The sequence below is a fragment of the Linepithema humile genome, chromosome 4 (genome assembly GCF_040581485.1).
Source record: "Linepithema humile isolate Giens D197 chromosome 4, Lhum_UNIL_v1.0, whole genome shotgun sequence".
NCBI classification, from domain to species: domain Eukaryota; kingdom Metazoa; phylum Arthropoda; class Insecta; order Hymenoptera; family Formicidae; genus Linepithema; species Linepithema humile.
This window is the reverse complement of record NC_090131.1, coordinates 9,658,585-9,679,071: the sequence shown is the minus strand read 5'-3', so window position 1 is coordinate 9,679,071 and position 20,487 is coordinate 9,658,585. Positions and strand designations below refer to the sequence as shown.

The 20,487-nt window shown below is 36.3% G+C and overlaps 2 protein-coding genes across 10 annotated transcripts in view; one reads left to right on the top strand and one right to left on the bottom strand.

Moving 5' to 3' along the window:
• Window positions 1–20,487, bottom strand: part of Oseg5 (intraflagellar transport protein Oseg5) — a 323,588-nt gene that overhangs the window by 176,230 nt on the left and 126,871 nt on the right. The window lies entirely within an intron of this gene.
• On the top strand, window positions 5,822–9,147 carry LOC136999417 (uncharacterized). Its single transcript, XM_067353410.1, has 4 exons — window positions 5,822–8,041; window positions 8,158–8,335; window positions 8,458–8,691; window positions 8,929–9,147. Exons 1-4 carry the CDS (start codon window positions 7,582–7,584, stop codon window positions 9,143–9,145), a joined length of 1,089 nt encoding a protein of 362 aa, XP_067209511.1. The 5' UTR covers window positions 5,822–7,581; the 3' UTR covers window positions 9,146–9,147.

Sequence of the window (20,487 nt, the reverse complement as noted above, 5' to 3'; positions counted from 1 at the left end):
AAATTAATAAAATTGTCAATTCCTATTTCTAATGTAAACTGTAACCTATTATGCATTGAGTTGAATATCGCCACAACATCTTCCAAGCGATTTTTAGGAGCCGCAATTAATATGTCGTCAACATATCTAAAATAAATAGGCAAATTAAAAGGTAGACGTTCGATAGCCAGATTTTCAAGATCCTGCAAGACTATATCCGCTATTATGGGGGAGAGAGGAGAACCCATAGGAGTGCCAAAAATTTGTTTATAAATGACATTGTTAAAACAAAAATAAGTCGAATTCAAAACCAAACTAATTCCAATTAAAATTTCGTCAAGTGGTATGGAATTGTTCTTTTTAATCCATTCCCATCTGTTTTTTATGCTCTCTATTGCCCTTTCAATCGGAATATTTGTGAACAAGGAAACCACATCTAAAGAAGCTAGACAGTAATCCGGTTCCAGTTTGAAACCATTTAAATTCTTAATAAGATCGTAACTATTTTTAATGTTTCTATTGGAATTAGGAATATTGTTTGTAATCACTTTATGTAAAAAATTGGCGATCCTATATAAAGGGCTGTTAATAGAGGAGACAATGACTCTAAGAGGATATCCTTCTTTATGTATCTTTGATTTTTGTCTTGTTATCAATGTTCTGTCTAAAAATCAACCACTCAATTTTTTTGTTTGTCTTATTTAGTCTTATAACCCATAAGATTGCCGTTTAATCTACACAACACGTTTTTTAAGGGACAAGAGAGACACTCCCAAAAATTATGGGTTTTAAGACTAAATAAGACAATCTTTCTGACATTAACACATATCAAATTGTTAAAAAAGACCCAACTAGGATTTTAACTGACAGTTTGAGGTCTTTGCTTTCCAGATGGAGGGGGCGAGGTTATATAGACGATAAGAAATATAAATGTTTAATGGTGACAAATGGAATCATTCCTAGAGCCTATGGTTTGCCAAAGATACATAAAGAAGGATATCCTCTTAGAGTCATTGTCTCCTCTATTAACAGCCCTTTATATAGGATCGCCAATTTTTTACATAAAGTGATTACAAACAATATTCCTAATTCCAATAGAAACATTAAAAATAGTTACGATCTTATTAAGAATTTAAATGGTTTCAAACTGGAACCGGATTACTGTCTAGCTTCTTTAGATGTGGTTTCCTTGTTCACAAATATTCCGATTGAAAGGGCAATAGAGAGCATAAAAAACAGATGGGAATGGATTAAAAAGAACAATTCCATACCACTTGACGAAATTTTAATTGGAATTAGTTTGGTTTTGAATTCGACTTATTTTTGTTTTAACAATGTCATTTATAAACAAATTTTTGGCACTCCTATGGGTTCTCCTCTCTCCCCCATAATAGCGGATATAGTCTTGCAGGATCTTGAAAATCTGGCTATCGAACGTCTACCTTTTAATTTGCCTATTTATTTTAGATATGTTGACGACATATTAATTGCGGCTCCTAAAAATCGCTTGGAAGATGTTGTGGCGATATTCAACTCAATGCATAATAGGTTACAGTTTACATTAGAAATAGGAATTGACAATTTTATTAATTTTTTAAATTTGACGTTAATTTTAGAAAATAACTTTATTAAATTTGATTTGTTCCACAAACCTACATTTTTCGGGAAGATATCTAAGCTTTTATTCACATCATCCAATCACACACAAAAAGGGTGTTATAATTGGTTTATTTGACAGAATTTTAAATTTAACACACCCACAATTTTGGAGAAAAAACATTGAAGAAATGATTTCCCTACTATTGACGAATGGCTATCCTATTGATCTGATTTTTAATATTATTAATGATAGAATAAAAAAGTATAACAACAATGTCTTACAAAAAAAGGATGAAAAAGCAGGTTATTTCACGATACCTTACATTAAAGGAACTTCTGATAAACTTACAAGTAAAATGAAGAAACACAATCTTAATTTAGCCTTTTCATGTAACAATAAACTCAATAGAATCATAAAAACAGGAAAAGATATCATAGACTCTATGAACCAATGTGATGTGGTTTATAAAATAACTTGTCATGATTGCGATGCTAGTTATGTGGGACAAACAAAGCGAAAATTAAAAACCAGAATAAAAGAACATATATCTGATATAAGAAAAAGAACAGGGTCCCCGTCAGTTATATCCTGCCACAGATTAGAACACGACCATGAAATGGATTGGGACAATATTGAAATATTAGATAAAGAAATGTCATACAGTAAAAGATTAATTTCTGAAATGTTACACATTAAACGACAAAAAAGTGGACTTAATAAGCAGAGTGACACTGAATTGTTACCAAACATGTATTTACCAGTTCTCAATCTGTTTCCTTCCTAAATGTTATTCTCCCACCACGTTTCTTCCTCACATCTCAACTTAGCAATGCTTTCAACTAATTCACCATGTCCTCTAAGAGAGAATGGACTTCTAAATAACTCTTGAGGCGAACTGACTTATAACAAGTTTTTAAATCAGTGGACTATACATAATTTTATCAACTGTTCTTAAATTTTCTTAATTGAGGAGACACAATTTGTTAGTTGTACCGTTGTGCATTGAGGTAAGAATAATTTCTAATTAATCTTTACAATGAGACGGGTAATTTTTCAAGGTTGACGGTCGTTTTTTCCTGTCATTTTTAGATTAATGGTAATCAGTTAAGAATGGCGCAATCGTTGGAGAACCGCTATAATTGTTCAATATTTTTAATAATGAGAATTCTGCGCTCAATTGACCTGAATGTTTAATGTTATTGTTTTTGAGTATGACTTTTTGATGATATGTTCAACTACCGTTTTTTAAAAATTTCAAGCGAAGCGTTTTATAGAATCAATTTATGTTAATATAATCTAGAAAATATTTCTGTCAACAATTGTACTGAAGATGACCACACCCAAATGGTCGAAACGTCTGTATTGATAATATGATATAAAATAATAAACTGAGCATGTCCAACTAGCTTTGGCTTTGTAGCTTGTTTATAACGTTTTATTTTGAATAATTCAAGCCGAATAATTGTAATATTTTAATTTTTAGATAAAAGTTGTAGTGTTTAAAAAAAAATCCATTTAAAAGCTTGAACAGTTTGACTTTAAATGATGTTGCCTATATTCAGTTCAATGAGAGAAGAATCCGCGGATAGGACAAAAACGAGCGGGATCCGTTAGCACACGGTGCGATAGCACACATCCCGATAGCCCACAGAATAAATAACGCATTATCCCGATAGCGCACAAGATGAAACGCGCTTTTTCCCGATAGCACACGACGATGTGGAACCTCGCTTCGCATGGAAAATGTATGTATGGAGACAGTGTGTCCCCCCCCCCCTTCGAGGGGCACCACCATCATAAAACTAGGACACACAGGTTTGGATTGAATTTCGCTTTGTGTGGAAGGTTGTAAACCCATGTGAAACCTGGGAAACAATAATGTATTCAATAAATTTTTTTCGGAAAAGATCGTGTTTTACCTTATGCGTTATCGGGATGTGTGCTACCGGGATGTGCGCTATCGGGAAAAAGCACGTTTTACCTAGTGCGCTATCAGGATGTGGGCTATCGCACCGTGCGCTAACGGGACCCGCCCGACGAAAACTCGTCTGTTTCGCGCAGATCTCTCCTCACGGAACGCTTAGAAAACCCCTCACTCCACAGGACTGTAACTGCTTGTACAGTACAATGCTGCGTTGCCAATGTCAACGCTCTCCTCACTTTGGCCGCTATACTTCTCCTATGCGCAAACCGCGGATCTTTCTCTCATTGAACTGACAAGAAAACAGACCCAAGTATCCCCCTCCAATATTGACGAGCTTTAAATATGTTGTAACGTAGCTCAAAATAAGAGACACGTATTTTTTTTTATCTGCTTTCTCGCACGTTTAGGGTTGAAACAACCCCTACAAGCTAAAACGATTTTTTTGGTTTTGACTGAATATCGTCAAAACAGTAAGAGATATCAAAAAATGTTTCGAATAAAAGTTGCATAGTCTTTTATGAGCTTTATAACCGCGTAGCTAGATTTTTAAAAAATTTTATATTTTTTAATTTACTCCCACCCCTTCTTATTATTTTTACAAATTTATAAATTTTTGTTATGACAAAAGTTGTAGCATTTTTTACGCTGAATACAACCATATATGATTTTATTATATTTCAAAATCACATCTTTTAGAAAAGAGCTGTCAATGTCACACTATATGCGTCGCGCTGCATAACGCATCGTTTGTGCCGCGCTTGTGTAATCGATAAGACGAATAAAATTTAAAAAAAAGATTAACGTGTTACAGTGATGCGATATCGCCCACCGCGGTCTCGGCTCCGCTGCCTCACACTGCCTCACAGAAGCGCTACGTCACGTATCCGTGTGAACTCGGCTGTTCGACCAATGGAAGAGAGCGAACGTCTCCCTTCCATCGAGCCGACACAACAAACGATAAATGCATGCTACTTGTAAAAAGCAAGCGTTTCTGATTCAGAAATTCAGAGACGAGTGGCTGGAATATTTGAGATCCCCTGTTCGAGACCTGCTTCGTGCAACTTTCTTTTCTTTTTTTCGCATTTGTTTCTAACATAGTAAATCATCAGATAATATTTTTTTGCCCAAAAAAATAATATTTTCTATTTATTAATAATATCTGCATATGTTAAACTAACAATTTTAGAAATAATACAGATTTGCTATTGTCAATAGAAAAATGAAAAGTTATTTTACAATGTTGCAACAAAGTGCTAATTTAACAGATGCAAATATTTTTAGTAAAAATAAAATAATTTTTTTTACTTACTGTACTTTGTATATTCACTGTACTTGTACTTTTCCCAAGTAACTTTCCCAATTCGCCAATATACGCGCAACGCGCAAAAGTACAAGTACAGTGAGTATACAAAGTACAGTAAGTATATAGATACAAAGATACAGTGTCAACTACTGTAAATTATTTTAACCTGTAAATAACTGGTGTAAAAAAGTGGTACAATAAGGCTCCAGGCGACGATCCACTTAAAAAAAATCAAACGCGTTGTAACGGGGCTCCTTTCTCGACGCCGCGGATCGGCTCGCCGGAGTCAGGGTTCGAGAGAAAGGGAAGTCCAGACTGATGTAACTCGAGCGGATATAACTCAGAATCTTTAATATTGTTCTTAACTTATATACATATACATTGGTTGCTTGGTCGCGTGTATCGCGTCGCGAAAGGATAGGCGGGAACCTTTACGATTCGCGTGCGGGGGTACTAGTTTTTACGCGTCAGAATACCGGCAGTACTCCGGTCGCGGAGAGGGAGCAACCTCTCTTCGTCGACGGAAGTAGCGGAAGGCCGAACACCGGGAGTACCCTGGCTTCGAAGAGGGAGCAACCTCTCTTCATCGGCGGAAATAGCGGAAAGTCGAACGCCGGGAGCACCCTGGCTTCGAAGAGGGAGCAACCTCTCTTCGTCGACGGAAGTGGCGAAAGGCCGAACACCGGGAGCACCGTGGCTTCGAAGAGGGAGCAACCTCTCTTCGTCGACGGAATAGCGGAGATGCGGTCGGCTGCCTCGGGAGCTCCCTGAGGCAATGCTTAGGCAAAATTCCGGATCAGGACAAGTGTCGTTATGCTGGCCGAGCCGGCTTATATACCTGGCTCGGGCCTCCCACTTGCGAGTATCGATCGCGCAGTGGGAGCGGTCCTCACGCTGGGGCGTCGCATGGGCGCGAGCGCTCGTGGGTATCATAGGCGTCGGGCCTATTTTCGGGCGGTCAGGTGCTTTAGGGACAGTGTGTGAAACGCATCGTCACAGCGTCATAAGTGGAACCTCAAAGGTGGTGCGGAAGACCATTACTTATTAATAGTACTAATAAAATTACTAATCTTACATCTATTTGACTGCATTTTTAATATGTTACTGTGTTCCTCCACTAATCTCCACAGTACATGTATATGTAGTTACTGCAGTAACTCTTGCTAATATGTAGTAGTTTAAAATAAATAATTAAAAGCTTTGCAGGTGTGTAATCTTTCATGTTTTTAAATGTAAAATAGGAAACATGGCTAAACGAGTAAGGCAAATGGCAAAAATATTAATAATCTCGTGTTTGAAAACTGTGATTTTGTAACTTTTTTTCCTTTTTTGATATTTATTTTAAGTAAATTATTAGATAATGTTTTTGGCTAAAAGAAATTATTTTATCTTTATTAAAAATATTCGCATATGTTAAATTAGCATTTTGTTGCAACATTGTAAAATAACTTCATTTTTTTATTAACAATAGCAGATCTGTATTCTTTCTAAAATTGTTAGTTTAACATATGCGAATATTAATAATAAATAAAAAATATTATTTTTTTGGGCAATAAAATATTATCTAATCATTTACTATGTTAGAAACAAATGCGGAAAAAAGAAAAGAAAGTTGCACAAAGCAGGTCTCGAACAGGTGATCTCTAATATTCCAGCCACTCGCCTCAGAGTTTCTTTTCTGAATCAAAAACGCTTGCTTTTAACATGCAAGTAACATGGATTTATCGTCTGTTGTATCGGCTCGATGGAAGGGAGACGTTCGCTCTCTTCCATTGGTTGAACGGCCGAGCTCACACGGATACGTGACGCAGCGCTTTTGTAAGGTTGTGTGAGGCAGCGGAGCCGGGACCGCTATGAGAAAGATCGCATCACTGGTCTGTTGTGTCGGCTCGGTGGAAGGGAGACGTTCGCTCTTTTCCATTGGTTGAACGGCCGAGCTCACACGGATACGTGACGTAGCGCTTCTGTGAGGTTGTGTGAGGCAGCGGGACCGCGGTGGACAATATCGCATCACTGACGTGTTATGAAGTATTCGGGAAAATGTTCTGATCAAAGAACAAAGTTTACTAAAGTTGTTGCCAAGGCATCCCTTCTATTTTACACTTTTATAGTCGCATTTCGAGCGCATTTATAGCGCAGCGCGTTGTCATATCCCATTAGTGCATATTGCGCTTTAAAGTTGTGCGCTTGTTAGTGATTACGTTAGTGATTATATGAAAAAACAATATATAAAACAGCATCAAACAGCAAAAAAAAGAACAGCAAATTCACTAAAATAAGTATTATTTTTTTGTACACAAATAAGGAGAAATATTTAATTGTTATATTTTTCAGAATGGTGTGATGTGATGCTTTTGGAGCGCCGTCACAAGGGCAACAGCCCGGCCGAGGGAGCAAGGAGTTCTGAGGTTGCTCCTCGCTTTGAGAGAGCAAATTAGCGAAACTCCACCCTTCCGCGTATATATATTTTGTATTTCGTCCCGTTTTGCATTTTATTCGTCGTTTAAGTTGTAAGGCGAGACCCCGTGCGGGCGGCATTGCGTATTTTGTGCCTCAAGGCGAAGATGACACCAACCGGAAGACCGGACGCCGGGGGATCACCAACGGGTGTCACACGCTAGTGACCCCGCAACAGAAAAGGTCAGGTACCGCAATCCCGTCGCCTCCACCATCCAAGCCCTATCGACTAAGTCCGCCTTGGTTTCAGCCATAAACCCGCAAAGGAACACAGCAGCGGACCTCGCCCGACTGCAGACGGCGCCGAAGACTCCAGGGATGCTGCACCCGGAGGGGCCGAAGTATGGCCCGGCCAACCTAACCAGCCCTTTCCGGAGAACATTGGCTTATCAACGCGATACCAACCGGCGGACCCATGGTGTAAGAAACAAGGTGAACCGTTCCGGAGGATGCGCAATCGTCCAACAACATGGCGATAATGGCGGATCTGTAGGAACCAATCAAAATTTGATCCAGAATAACATAACCATAACAACATTCTCTTATTGCACACATGGTGCACATGGTGTATTGGTCGGCTTGGATTTGGATCAAAAGAAAATTAAAAATTTTTTAACGCAAATTATGCCAACTTGCTGTGTATTACATTGCAAAAATCGTACCAGCATTTATGAAAAACGGAGTGTTAAATATTTTACATTTCCTAAAGAGCCTGCTGTTCGGCAGCAATGGTTAAACGCTTGCAAATTAAATGAGCGTAACATCAAGGTTGATTCTGGTAAGTAAAAGTGATACAAATATTATATTTCTATATTTCTTACGTGATTAGATTTGGTTAACGTCACGTGTTTTAAATGTGTCAGCAAAAAGATTATAAAACATTATGATTTACAGCTAGGGTGTGTGACATGCATTTCACAGAGAGCTACTTCGAAGTGAAAATGACAAATGAAAAGAAACCGACGATAAATGAAAATACCAAGAAACTGAAAAAGGGTTCGATACCAACAGAAAATCTATTGCTGGAAAAGCAGGGTAGAACTGTGTTACGTTCCAAAAGACAAAATGTTAGGTAAGAACATAAAGGAAAGAAAATGAGTAAAAAAAATATAATTAGAAATATTTTACATACAAACTGCGCACACAAAATGTTATACATTATTAATGAATATATGTAATTACATTATGTTGCAGACAAAACGTAGGAATGCCAAGCTTTTCAGAACTTGTGAATTCCTATAGAACTCGGGACATTGTACCAGAAGTACATCAGGTATTACAGGCAGCGGAGACACCGCAGGCAGCGGAGACACCGCAGGCAGCGGAGACACCGCAGGCAACGGAGACACCGCAGGCAGCGGAGATACCGCAAACAACGAAAACATTTACGGACTACATAAAAGATGAATGTGAAAAACGAGTTGACGTGTGCGTAACTGAAATTAAATTTAACAATTTATTAATAACACTTACTCTTTTTTTCAAACAAAACTTTTTTATTTAAAAACAAACTTTCCTCATAACTTTCCAAGTAATTGATTAAATTAAATTTACTCTGGCATATATTCTGTTATTTCTTAATTCTAAAAGAATAAACTCTGTTTATTCTTTTAGAATTAAATGTAATATAATGTATAAAATTTCATAATTTGTAATATTCTACAGGAATGAAACCAATGTTACCAAGTTACAAGAAACCGTTAATACATTGCTCGAACTTTTACAAGAGAATGTAGAAGAAAAAGACCAACTAATGGAAAAACTCACCGCTGTTGAAGAAAAGAATTTGATACTTCATAAGGAAGTACAACAATTAAAAAAACAATTACAGGATACTAAGAAGAAATGGTTGCAGACAGACAGAAGAAAGGTGAAAAAATAGCTGTGGACATATTGCGAAAAGTATTTACACCGGGACAAATTAAATTACTTATGTCTCCACATCCAGCCCGAATTCGTTGGTATTCTGAAGACATAACAGCAGCTATTGCTTTACGTTCCTTAAGTCCTAAAGCATACCGGTACTTGAGAGAAGTAAGGAAAATACCACTACCTTGCGAAACAACTCTTCAAGAATGGTGTTCTACTTTCAATGTGAAACCTGGAATTTTGAAGGATGTATTAATAATTATGAAGAAGAAAGGTCAAGGACTTTCTAGGACAGATAAAGTAACTGTTTTGACTTTCGATTAAGTTTATATTTCCAATAAATTGGACTTGGAAAGAAGGGAACAGAAAATTTCCACATAAGATCCACATAAGACTTGCCAATTTGTTATGGCACGAGGTCTTTTTAACAATTGGAAACAACCGGTTTTTTATGATTTTGATCGACCAATGAGGAAAGAAATACTTCTCAATATTGTGCAAGAGCTTTATAATGTGGACTACACGGTTGTTGCAACAACATGCGACATGGGACCAATGAATATGGTCCTCTGGAAAGAATTAAACATCGGTATAAATATGCCAGATATTAGTAGCATAGATAGTAGCAAGAAACCAAAGAAACAAAAAATTGTCGACCAACAATGCTATTTCGAGCATCCTGCAGATGCCAACTTAAAAATTTTCTGTTTTGCTGACGTTCCCCATTTAATGAAATTAGTAAGGAACAATTTATTTGACAATGGTTTCCACGTTGATGGAGAATTTATTAACACGGATTGTCTGGAGGAATTACTAACACTTAATGCGAAAGATTTAAAAATTGCACACAAGCTGAGCAGAAGTCACCTCGATGCTCAAGGTGCGCAAAGACAAAATGTAAGTCTGGCCGTGCAAATTTTTTCCTTATTAAATGCATCGTGCATTAAGTGGTGCAGAAGTCAAGGACTTTTACGTTCGCAAAATTGGCGTAAAACTGCCGATATACTTGAAGCATTCAATGATTGGTTTGATGTATGTAACACTCACATGAAATACGGAAAACACAGCGGGCTCCGAAGTTATGGTGTAAATTTAAAACAACAAAATAAAATTATTAATAACATGAGCCACTTGATAACAGAGATGCGTATAGGGAAGCGACGTAGCTTAATGCAATTTCAAAAAGGAATTTTGCTTTGCAATACGTCGCTAAAGCTTCTGTTGCAATATCTGCAAGATAATTTCTCAACAGAGTCATTTAAAGTGGAGTACATCCTAATAAGGCGACTAAATCAAGATGTTCTGGAAAATTTCTTTTCATATATAAGATCAATGGGCGCGGCTAATAACCATCCAACACCAGTTGAATTGCGAAATCGAGTAAAATGGTACATTTTAGGAAAACATTCCGGACATGTTATTTCTCGGCATGAAAAATACAAAAGGTGACGGATCAATATCCTTGATTTCTGTAGAAGATTTCCATGGCATTAATTCCATCACACACTTTTCTTCTCAAGATTTGCTAGAAGATGAAATAATGGTCACAGAAAAAAGTTTATTTTTAACAATTCCAGGAATTTCAGAAGATTTGATTGAAGAAGAAAAAATTAATAAAACACGAAAGAAAGAAAAAGAAATAGAATTCGAAGATAATGAAGAGCATGGGAAAGGTATACCTTTTACATTAAAATTATATTCGTCGTGTTAATAATTATACTATGTATTAATTGAAATTGTACGTAATTCAACTGTAACAATAATTTTACATAATACAATTTCATTCAATATCATTTGATGATAATATCATCATCAAATGATATCAAATAAAATTGTATTATGTAAATGTCTAGATTTTTTTTTGTTAAACCTTTGCGTAGCACAGCAAAACAAACATCGGATCACACATCTTACATTATAGGATCACATAATGTGAATATCAAATAATTAAATAATCTAAATTGTATAAATATTTTAAAAATCAGTGTTACATTTTCAGTATTTGATGCACAAAGCTATAAGCCTTCAGTCGAAGAAATATCTTTACTGGAAAGCTTAGAGAAAGAAATATCTTGTCAAAAGATAGAAGATAATGCTTTGCAGTACATCGCTGGCTACGTGGCATATAGATTTAAACATAAATATGATTTCTTGGGCGAGCCCACATTGTTGCTGCCGCAATTGGAGGATAACTGGTTATGTTTCCTCTCTAGAAGCAATTTAATTTACCCTTCGATGAAGTGGCAAGAAGCGGCAAACATTATGAATAAAGAATTCATACACTTTCACGGGAATACATTTCGAAAAGAATATAAAATTTTTGACAAACTCACAGATATAGTTTATAATAAAATTTCTAATATGAATATAGTATTTCCGCGAGAAGTGATCGCATGTTTAGTTAGAACAAAAACTTATATTAGATTAAAAAGATTGAATAAAGAAATTATGGCAAACAATGCCAAAAAAAAATATCAGAAAAAAATGTACACACTTACTAATAAAAAATAATTAAGTTAACAAAATATTGTACTTTATTATACTCACATTTTATTTCTTTATTATATTCTTATATTTTTAAGTTAAATTACGTAGGTTTGAATTATCTATTATTTTATTTTTTTATAATATTCCTTTCGCCTGTATCCTGGATAAATTACGTAAGTTTCAATTATTAATTAATTTACTTGTTTTCGTCATATTAATACTGAAGTATGTACATATATCTATCATATTTATATATTTTTTAAATATTAAATAAACAAAAATGGAATTTGTGGTTTTATTTTAATGCAGCATGCATGCAACTTTTTCAGCTGTTTCCAATACACTATAATAACATTTGAATTTTCCGCCACAAAACTGGATCAAATTTCTATTGGTTACCTACACATCACGTGGGTTATCATGCGCAACGGTTCACTTTATTTCTTACACCATGGGCGGACCGGCTGACTTAAAGAAACCACGGAAAGCGTGAGGGGGGGGGCGCCCTGGATGAACTGTGGGCGGTTCTTAGGGGCCCTCCTTTTTAGAAAATCGGCAAGATGCGCGGAAAGGCGACGCGAGATTTAAGGGACCAGCGTGCAGATTAGAGAGAAGACACTGTTCGGTATATCGTGCACTAGAGAGGACCAGCTCCAGAACGCTCCCGACGACGCCGAAGACGCCGAAGACTGTAAGCCGCCTCTCGGGTAGCCATAGAGTTCCGTCCGGTTATGGCTGGTAGCGTGAATCCAAACTCTGTGTAAAGTGTCTCTCACACGACTAACCGCAACTTTGCTACCGTGAGCGCACTCTTGGCACTCAGTTACCGCATATTCAGCCGGCTCCGGATATCGCGTTCGAGGTCTCTCTATCTTGCACGAGTTAACACCGACAGTCTCTCTCTCGTTCGTTACCGTTTCGGATATCGTTTCGTCTCGTATTGCCGTACCGGCTTTCTGTTACCGTCTTTTTTTTTTAGTACCGTCTGTTGCTGCCGTTTCTTTACGTTACCGTCTCTTGTTACCGTTTTTGCGGTAATTCAATGCTAAGAATTATCGCGATTTCACGTCTGCGAACGGATTTTGCGCGGGAACGTTCTCCGCGAGACTGCTGTTACCGCCACTTTAGCGTCTCTGCGAGAAACGAACAAAATCCGCGAAAAAAGCCGCTCCGCGACATAGCATTTCCGATGGGTAGATAACCGTCATTTTGAATCATATTTATTTGGCCTTCATCGACCTCGTCGAGTTGCCGTTATATGTACTGTCGATTGTGCTGAGTATCGTCGGATCAGCTGCCGTTTTCTATTCGCGTTTCAAAGTTCCGTACAGTATCGAAGTTTATATTATCTTGCGTTACCGATTTACGGGCGAATTGCTTTACTACCGTCGTCCTAACTATCTCCGCGGTATCGGCTCAGGCCGAATCATATCTACTCATCTTTAACCTTTGTTAATTTTGAAATATACATGATTATTACATATTGATTATTGAGTTGTCCTTGTGTTCGCCTCTCACTCCAAATTTTTTACGTCAAATAAAAGAACTGCGCCCCTCTGCCATACACTGAGCGGGGAGCAACCAGACATATTAAAGAATTTTTGAAGTTACCGATACCGCGGTGCGATTACACGCACCTGGCGCCCATTTCCGGCTACCGATTTCGCGAGTTACCCTGCTCCCGACGTGTGTGAAGTACCGCGAGTTACCGAATCGAACATCTATTGCCGATACCGCGAGTTACCGAATCGAGCATTTATTGCCGATACCGAGTCGTGCATTTACTGCCGACGCCGCGTAAGTTATCTAACTCCCGAAAAACGTGGAGTACCGCGGGCTACCGACCTTCATTGAGCGTGCTCCCTCGGATCTGACGTGATTCCGAGGCTAGTTGCAATGGTTAAATTAAATCCATTTAATGTAATAATGTTAGTATACGTAACTTTTTTGGCTCTTAATCTATCAACAAGTCCAATAACATCTGAAGAACGAGAAATGGCACGTAAAATAGAATCTATGCTGAAAGAAATGCGCGATGAGAGATACGAAATGGAAGTAGAAGAATCTTTAATAATGAAAACGATAACGATATTCCAACAGCAGAGCAATTCGAACTAGGAGATGAAGAGGAAAAAGGTGAGGTATTTGACGCAAATCCTAAAGTTGTATGTACTACAGATGAACGTATTCCGCATAAATATAAAAAAAATGCAGTCGAATTTTAGAAAAGCAGTACAACAAGGCCAAGAACATTAGAAGGAGTAAAACGAAGATTTCGGAAAATATATTCATTACATCAATTACGACAATGGGAAATTCAAGTGAATCAAGGTGGCAGTAGATTCGAAAAATTAAAACAAATTTCGGAATATACATTAAATAATTTCCATACAGCTTTTGAAAACAGAATTATTATTCACGACGGTGATTTAGCTCGATGGGCTGTTCGGGCACAAGAAAATTTAAATGTATCAGGATTCAAAGCTTCATCGCGATGGATACGAAAATTTAAAATAATACATAATATTGTATCTCGTAAAATAACAAAATTTATAAGAAAAACATCTATAATGTCTAACGTCGATTTTGAAGAAAAATGTAACACATTTATTGAAAACGTTAAATATCAAATAATAGAATATGGAATTGAAAATATTTACAACAGTGATTAAAGCGAATTCCAATTAGAACTTCATGCCGGTCGTACATTGGCATATAAAGGAACAAAAAAGATTGAATCTGTAGTACAATCCGTATCGGCAACTACGCATAGCTATACTATACAGCCTACTGTTTCAGCCGATGGTAGATTACACAGATTTACAAGGTTTTTATCACAAAAAAAGTAAGAGGTTTTCCCGAAGGAATTTGGTGCGCTAAATCCAAATCTGACCTCAGAATGGCGCCACCACGTCAGGATTTTAAGATATTCTAACCTAAAAGTGCAAAAATGGCTGTTTTAGGGCATTATTGGAGTTTCCTCCTAATTGCAGAGAATTTTACCAACAAAAACTAAACAAAGTACCGTAAAGTACGAGTCTTGCCCTTCAATTTCCATTTTGGAACGTCCAAATAGGATTTTTTTTCACCGAGATACAGCAGATTTAAGTTTTTATTGCATACAGAAAATCAAATAAAGCGATGATGTCGGTTCATTTGAAATACCTTAACCCTTTTGATTTTGAGCAATTCTGGAAAAAACAGTTTAAAGGGTCCCGAGGATCGCTACTCACGAATCTGGACTCAGATTTCCAAAATTCAAGATAGCGGATCTAATATGGCGGACGTAGATTCCAAAAATTTAAAATAAAAAAATTAAAAAAATACTTTGGTACTCTGCGTTAACTTTCAAATCTAAAATATCTCTTGCAATTTTTCGCTAGAATGCGTTGTTTCCGAGTAAAAAATTTCAGAAGATTGCAATTTGTGTGCGCAATTGTATTTTTGGATCAATGTCCGCCATATTTATTATTTTATTTTTTTATTTCCGTAGTTTTATCTGCATCAGTACATATTCGAGAAATTTTAGTTTCTATTTTTTAATTTATGAAACCTTTTTCTCTTTTGTTCCAGGCTTCTAGTGTTAGACTTTCTTTTATGACTAACTCCCGAGACTTCATCACGCTTAAGATTCCAGCAGTAGTCGGCCAACATAGTGACATTCCACCGACCTTGGTACCTACGTTCCATCTCTTTTATGTCCTGGTGGAATCTTTCTCCTTGCTCTTCACTCATGTCTCCAAGATTTTCAGGGAATGATTTCAAATAAGAATGAAGGAAGTGGACTTTCAAACTTATATTACAACCTAGCTTTTCGAAACTTTTCAGCATTTTCTCGACAACTGCTTCGTAATTTTCGTCCTTCTTATTCCCTAAAAATTCTTTGACAACATTTTTAAAGTCCACCCATGCCGCTTTTTCATATTTTGTCATCGTATTTTCAAATTTCGTAGAAATCATTCATCACTTTTCTTATATCCGGTCCATTGAAGACTCCTTCTTTTATTTTTGCATCAGATAAGGATGGAAATATCTTAAGGAGAGATTGAAAACATTTTCCATTCTTGTCAAGTGCTTTAACAAATTGCTTCACGAGTCCCAATTTGATGTGTAAGGGAGGTAGAAGTATTTTTTTAGGATCAACCAGAGATTTCTGAAGAGCATTGAATGATCCTGGCTTGAGAGACTTACGCAGAGGCCAACTTTTTTTATTCCAATGTTCTTTTCTAGCCCTACTATCCCACAAACAAATGTAACACGGATTTTTTGTGTACCCTGACTGTTGCCCAAGAAGTATAGTTGTTATCTTCAAGTCACCGCATATGAACCATTTATGTTCATCATATTTGATTTTTCCAAGAACCTTTTTCATATTCTCGTAGGATTCCTTTAGATATACTGAGTGGGCAATGGGGATGGAAGCGTATTCATTGCCATTGTGTAAAAGAACCGCCTTAAGACTCTTTTTGGAGGAGTCGATGAAAAGACGCCATTAACTAGGATCATATGATAAACCCAATTTTGCCATCAAACCATGTATATCCAATATATATCCATGTATATACAATAAGTTAGTTCATCATCTTCAGCAAAGAATGGAATGTAATCCTTCTCTCTGTCTCTGTACCAAACAAAAGATGTCCCCGGAGCCAACAGATTCATCTCTTGTAACCTAGACCCTAGCAATTCTGATCGACTTTTAGGCACCATCAAATCTCTTACTAAATCGTTTAGCTGAGCTTGCGTGAACAATTGAGGAGCTTCTGCCTTATCGAAATCAATATTATCATCCGATTGAGTACCATCATTCCCTACGTTTTCGTCTTCCGATAGCTCCAGATTTTCCCGTGAGATCGGAACCCTATCCGAAGGTTTTTGGACAACTGGTTTTGTACCGAGGTAACTTCAGGGTAAGAAATAGAATTTTTATTCGTACTATTAAATCCTTCCACATTGCATAGACAAAAATAGCAGTCTTCGTAAGTCACTGGTTCACGTTAAACCATGGGTAAACTAAACGGCAGCGTTTGCGAGTTACCATCATCTTTTTTCCAATGTAATAAAATCGAATAACACGATGCACAAACCTTATGAGGTACCCATGGTTTATCTTGATTTGCGATAGGAAAATCGAAGTACTCTTGATAAGCTACCTTTAACAAATCTGTGATGTTGCGTCTTTGTTTTGCTATAGCGTACTTGCCGCAAACATAGCAAAACACGTTAGGATCATTAACACAACTTCTTTTCGACATTATTATTAATCAGATCAATATATCAAGAGACGCACTCAAACTTTGAAAATTCTTACAGAAAGAAAGAAATAGTTAACTACCTGAATTCTAATCGTTGAAATGCCCTCTTAAAATTACCGACTGCAAATATAATAACTCACAAACGATCCTACAAAGGACTGTTGGAAAGTGATCCCTTAGGGCTGCCAGCCACGAATGAAATGACCCACCAACTATCCTGAGAAGGACTGTTGGAAAGTGATCCCTTAGAGCTGCCAGCCACGTATGAAATGACCCACCAACTATCCTGAAAAGTACTGCTGGAATGTGATCCATCCGGTCAATTGCGCACACAAATTGCAATCTTCTGAAATTTTTTACTCGGAAACAACGCATTCTAGCGAAAAATTGCAAAAGATATTTTAGATTTGAAAGTTAACGCGGAGTACCAAAGTATTTTTTTTATTTTCTAATTTTAAATTTTTGGAATCTACGTCCGCCATATTGGATCCGCTATCTTGAATTTTGGAAATCTGAGTCCAGATTCGTGAGTAGCGACCCTCGGGACCCTTTAAACTACAAACTGTTTTTTCCAGAATTGCTCAAAACCAAAAGAGTTAAGGTATTTCAAATGAACCGACATCATCGCTTTATTTGATTTTCTGTATGCAGTAAAAACTTAAATCTGCTGTATCTCGGTGAAAAAAAATCCTATTTGGACGTTCCAAAATGGAAATTAAAGAGCAAGACTCGTAATTTACGGTACTTTGTTTAGTTTATCTCGGTAAAATTCTCTGCAACCAGGAGGAAATTTCAATAATGTCCTAAAACAGCTATTTTTGCACTTTTAGGTTAGAATATCTCAAAATTCTGACGTGTGGCGCCATTCTGAGGTCAGATTTGGATTCAGCGCACCAAATTCCTTCGGAAATCAATATAAACCCAGTAAACATTCGATATCTTATGTATATGCATAAAATATCCATAATGTGAAAAAAATGTACTGTATATACTATGTACATACATATGATATACGCTGATGTAGATACATTTGTGGATATACATAAGATATCTTATAGATATACATAGAATGTATATTCGAACGAGATCGCTGTCTGTGTATACATAGAATATACCTCGTGTACATTCCATGTATATACATGTAACCAAGGTTGGGATAGTTACTTTCTAAACATAACTCGTTACCGTTACCGTTCTTTTTTCTAAAAAGTAACTCGTTATCGTTACTCGTTACCAATTTTAAAAAGAAACTTGTTACCGTTGGCGTTACTCAAAAAGTAACGAATTGTTACAATTTCCGTTTTTTTATATATAATATAAATTTTATGTACAATTTTTCTAATACAAGATTAAATTAAACACTACAAATTTACAGTAAACATTAAAAATTTTTAAACATTATTTTTCATTAAAGTAACAAAAATGATATAATTTTAATAATGATATCGCTATTAATATAAAGTGTAATAATTTTAATAATATATAATAAAAGTAATAAATTTTATAATAAGATATTTTAAATAAGAAAAATTTTAAATAAGTTGTAAACCAGCTTTTTTAAAAATTTTTAGATGCTGTAAATATAAATTAAAAAGTTTTCTTATTGTTAGTTTTTCTATAATTTCGTAGATATATAGAGTAAATTTGAAAAATGTAACGATAAAAATAACTGTTAAATTCGTTACTCGTTACCGAAAAATGTAACAAAGTTACTTTTTTCGTTACAAAAAAAATTTGTAACGCCGTTACCGTTACAGTTACCGAAAAAAAGTAATTGTAACGGTAACGGCGTTACAAGTAACGCGTTACTTCCCAATCCTGCATGTAACATACATATTAATTGAATTTCTGCAAAAAAATCTTGAATTTTCAAAAAAACGGTTTAAAACTTATTTGTACCCCTAATATATACAATATACGCTGATGTAGGTACATTTATGGATATACATAGAATGTATATTTGAACGAGATCGCCTGTACATACATAGAATATATCTCGTGTACATTCCATGTGTATATAATACATGTAACGTACATACATACGATATACGCTCATGTATGTACATTTATGGATATACATAGGATATCGTATGGATATACATAGAATCAGTCATTAGTTCATTCCCTTGCCACTACGTGACGCATTGTTGTGTGTCGAAAGACCACAACGTAATAATTATAGGTTAATTAGGCAATAACAATAATAAACATTTAGAAGGCCATTAATCGAGGCCACTTCTCGAGAATCCTGTGACAAAAGTTATTTAATTATTAAACAATTAGGCGCTGACGCGAGCACTCGTTCTTAGAAGCCCGAGTGTCACTTGCGTCTAAAGTAGGTTAAACAGATCAGCATTTTGGTAACACAATGGATCGATATAGTTCAAGTCTCATTGTGTTCCGAATACTGATCCGTATAAATTAAGGCGGCACACAAGGCGCCGCGGGTTTTTATCAGCAAAGTTCCGGACGAAGCACGACACGTCGCGTACACGCGTAACCACGGTAGTACGGTCGCCGAATAAGTGAGGTGACAAGTGTAATAAGAAGATACCAAATAAAAGCTATTATATATATATAATCAGAAGTGCTTAATTATTCTAAACTCTCCGAGCCAAAGCCCCCTTGACCAGCACGGCGAATCCCGAATCTATACGCAGCGCCTACCGCCACCATAGTAGGCGCAACAGCATTATGCGCTATTTATCTTGTATTTAAGTTTTAATCATGAAAACTATATAAAACTTGCAAAAGGCGGGTATAATAATATTGAAGTCTTCAATTTGAAGATGTAATAACTTTTTCTATCAGTTTAATATATGAATCCCAACACAGGAAATTTAGATAAACTAATTGTTCAAAATTGTTCAAAAATTGGGTAGATAAATATCCAAATGAATGAAAATTGTTTATTATTAAAAAACGTACTGTATATACTATGTACATACATAGAATGTACCTCATGTACATGCCACGAATATGTATTGCACATCCTCGGAATATACCCTATGTACATACTGCGAACGTGCACTGCACATCCTCGGAATATACCTTATGTATATACCACAAATGTACACTGCATATCTTTGGAATATACCTATGTATGTACTATGGACATCCTATGTACATACATGTGGTAATTATATCACATACATAGGATCCCAGATAACAATACGTGAGGGTTCATTTTGTATGCACGCGTGCTTATCACGTCGTGCGTGCAAGAACGCCAATTACATTGCACTCACAACATGACGGAACCACAGATGCGAGTGTAAAAGATATCCCTGTACAATCACGTGTGATGGGGGCATATATGCGAGCATAAAGGTCATTGTGTACTGTCGTATACGATTATAAAAAAATAATAACGAAATTTACCGTGAGTTTGCATTACTTTCACTCGTGATTATCACGTCATGAATGAAAGAACGACATCACGTTGCCCTCACGATGTGATGGCACACATATGCGAGCGTAATGTATATATATAATTAGTCACAGTGTGATGTGGGGAATATATCCATCCATTCTTTACTTCATGATATATGGGGCATTATTTGGGCCATTCATCAATACCAAAATGGACAATAACATTCAAAAATAATTTTTC

Coding starts and splice junctions, on each gene's coding strand:
- LOC136999417 (XM_067353410.1), top strand. CDS start 7,582: ATGCTGCACCCGGAGGGGCCGAAGTATGGCCCGGCCAACCTAACCAGC. Junction 8,042..8,157: donor TAACATCAAGGTTGATTCTG/GTAAGTAAAAGT, acceptor TATGATTTACAG/CTAGGGTGTGTGACATGCAT. Junction 8,692..8,928: donor TGTGAAAAACGAGTTGACGT/GTGCGTAACTGA, acceptor AATATTCTACAG/GAATGAAACCAATGTTACCA.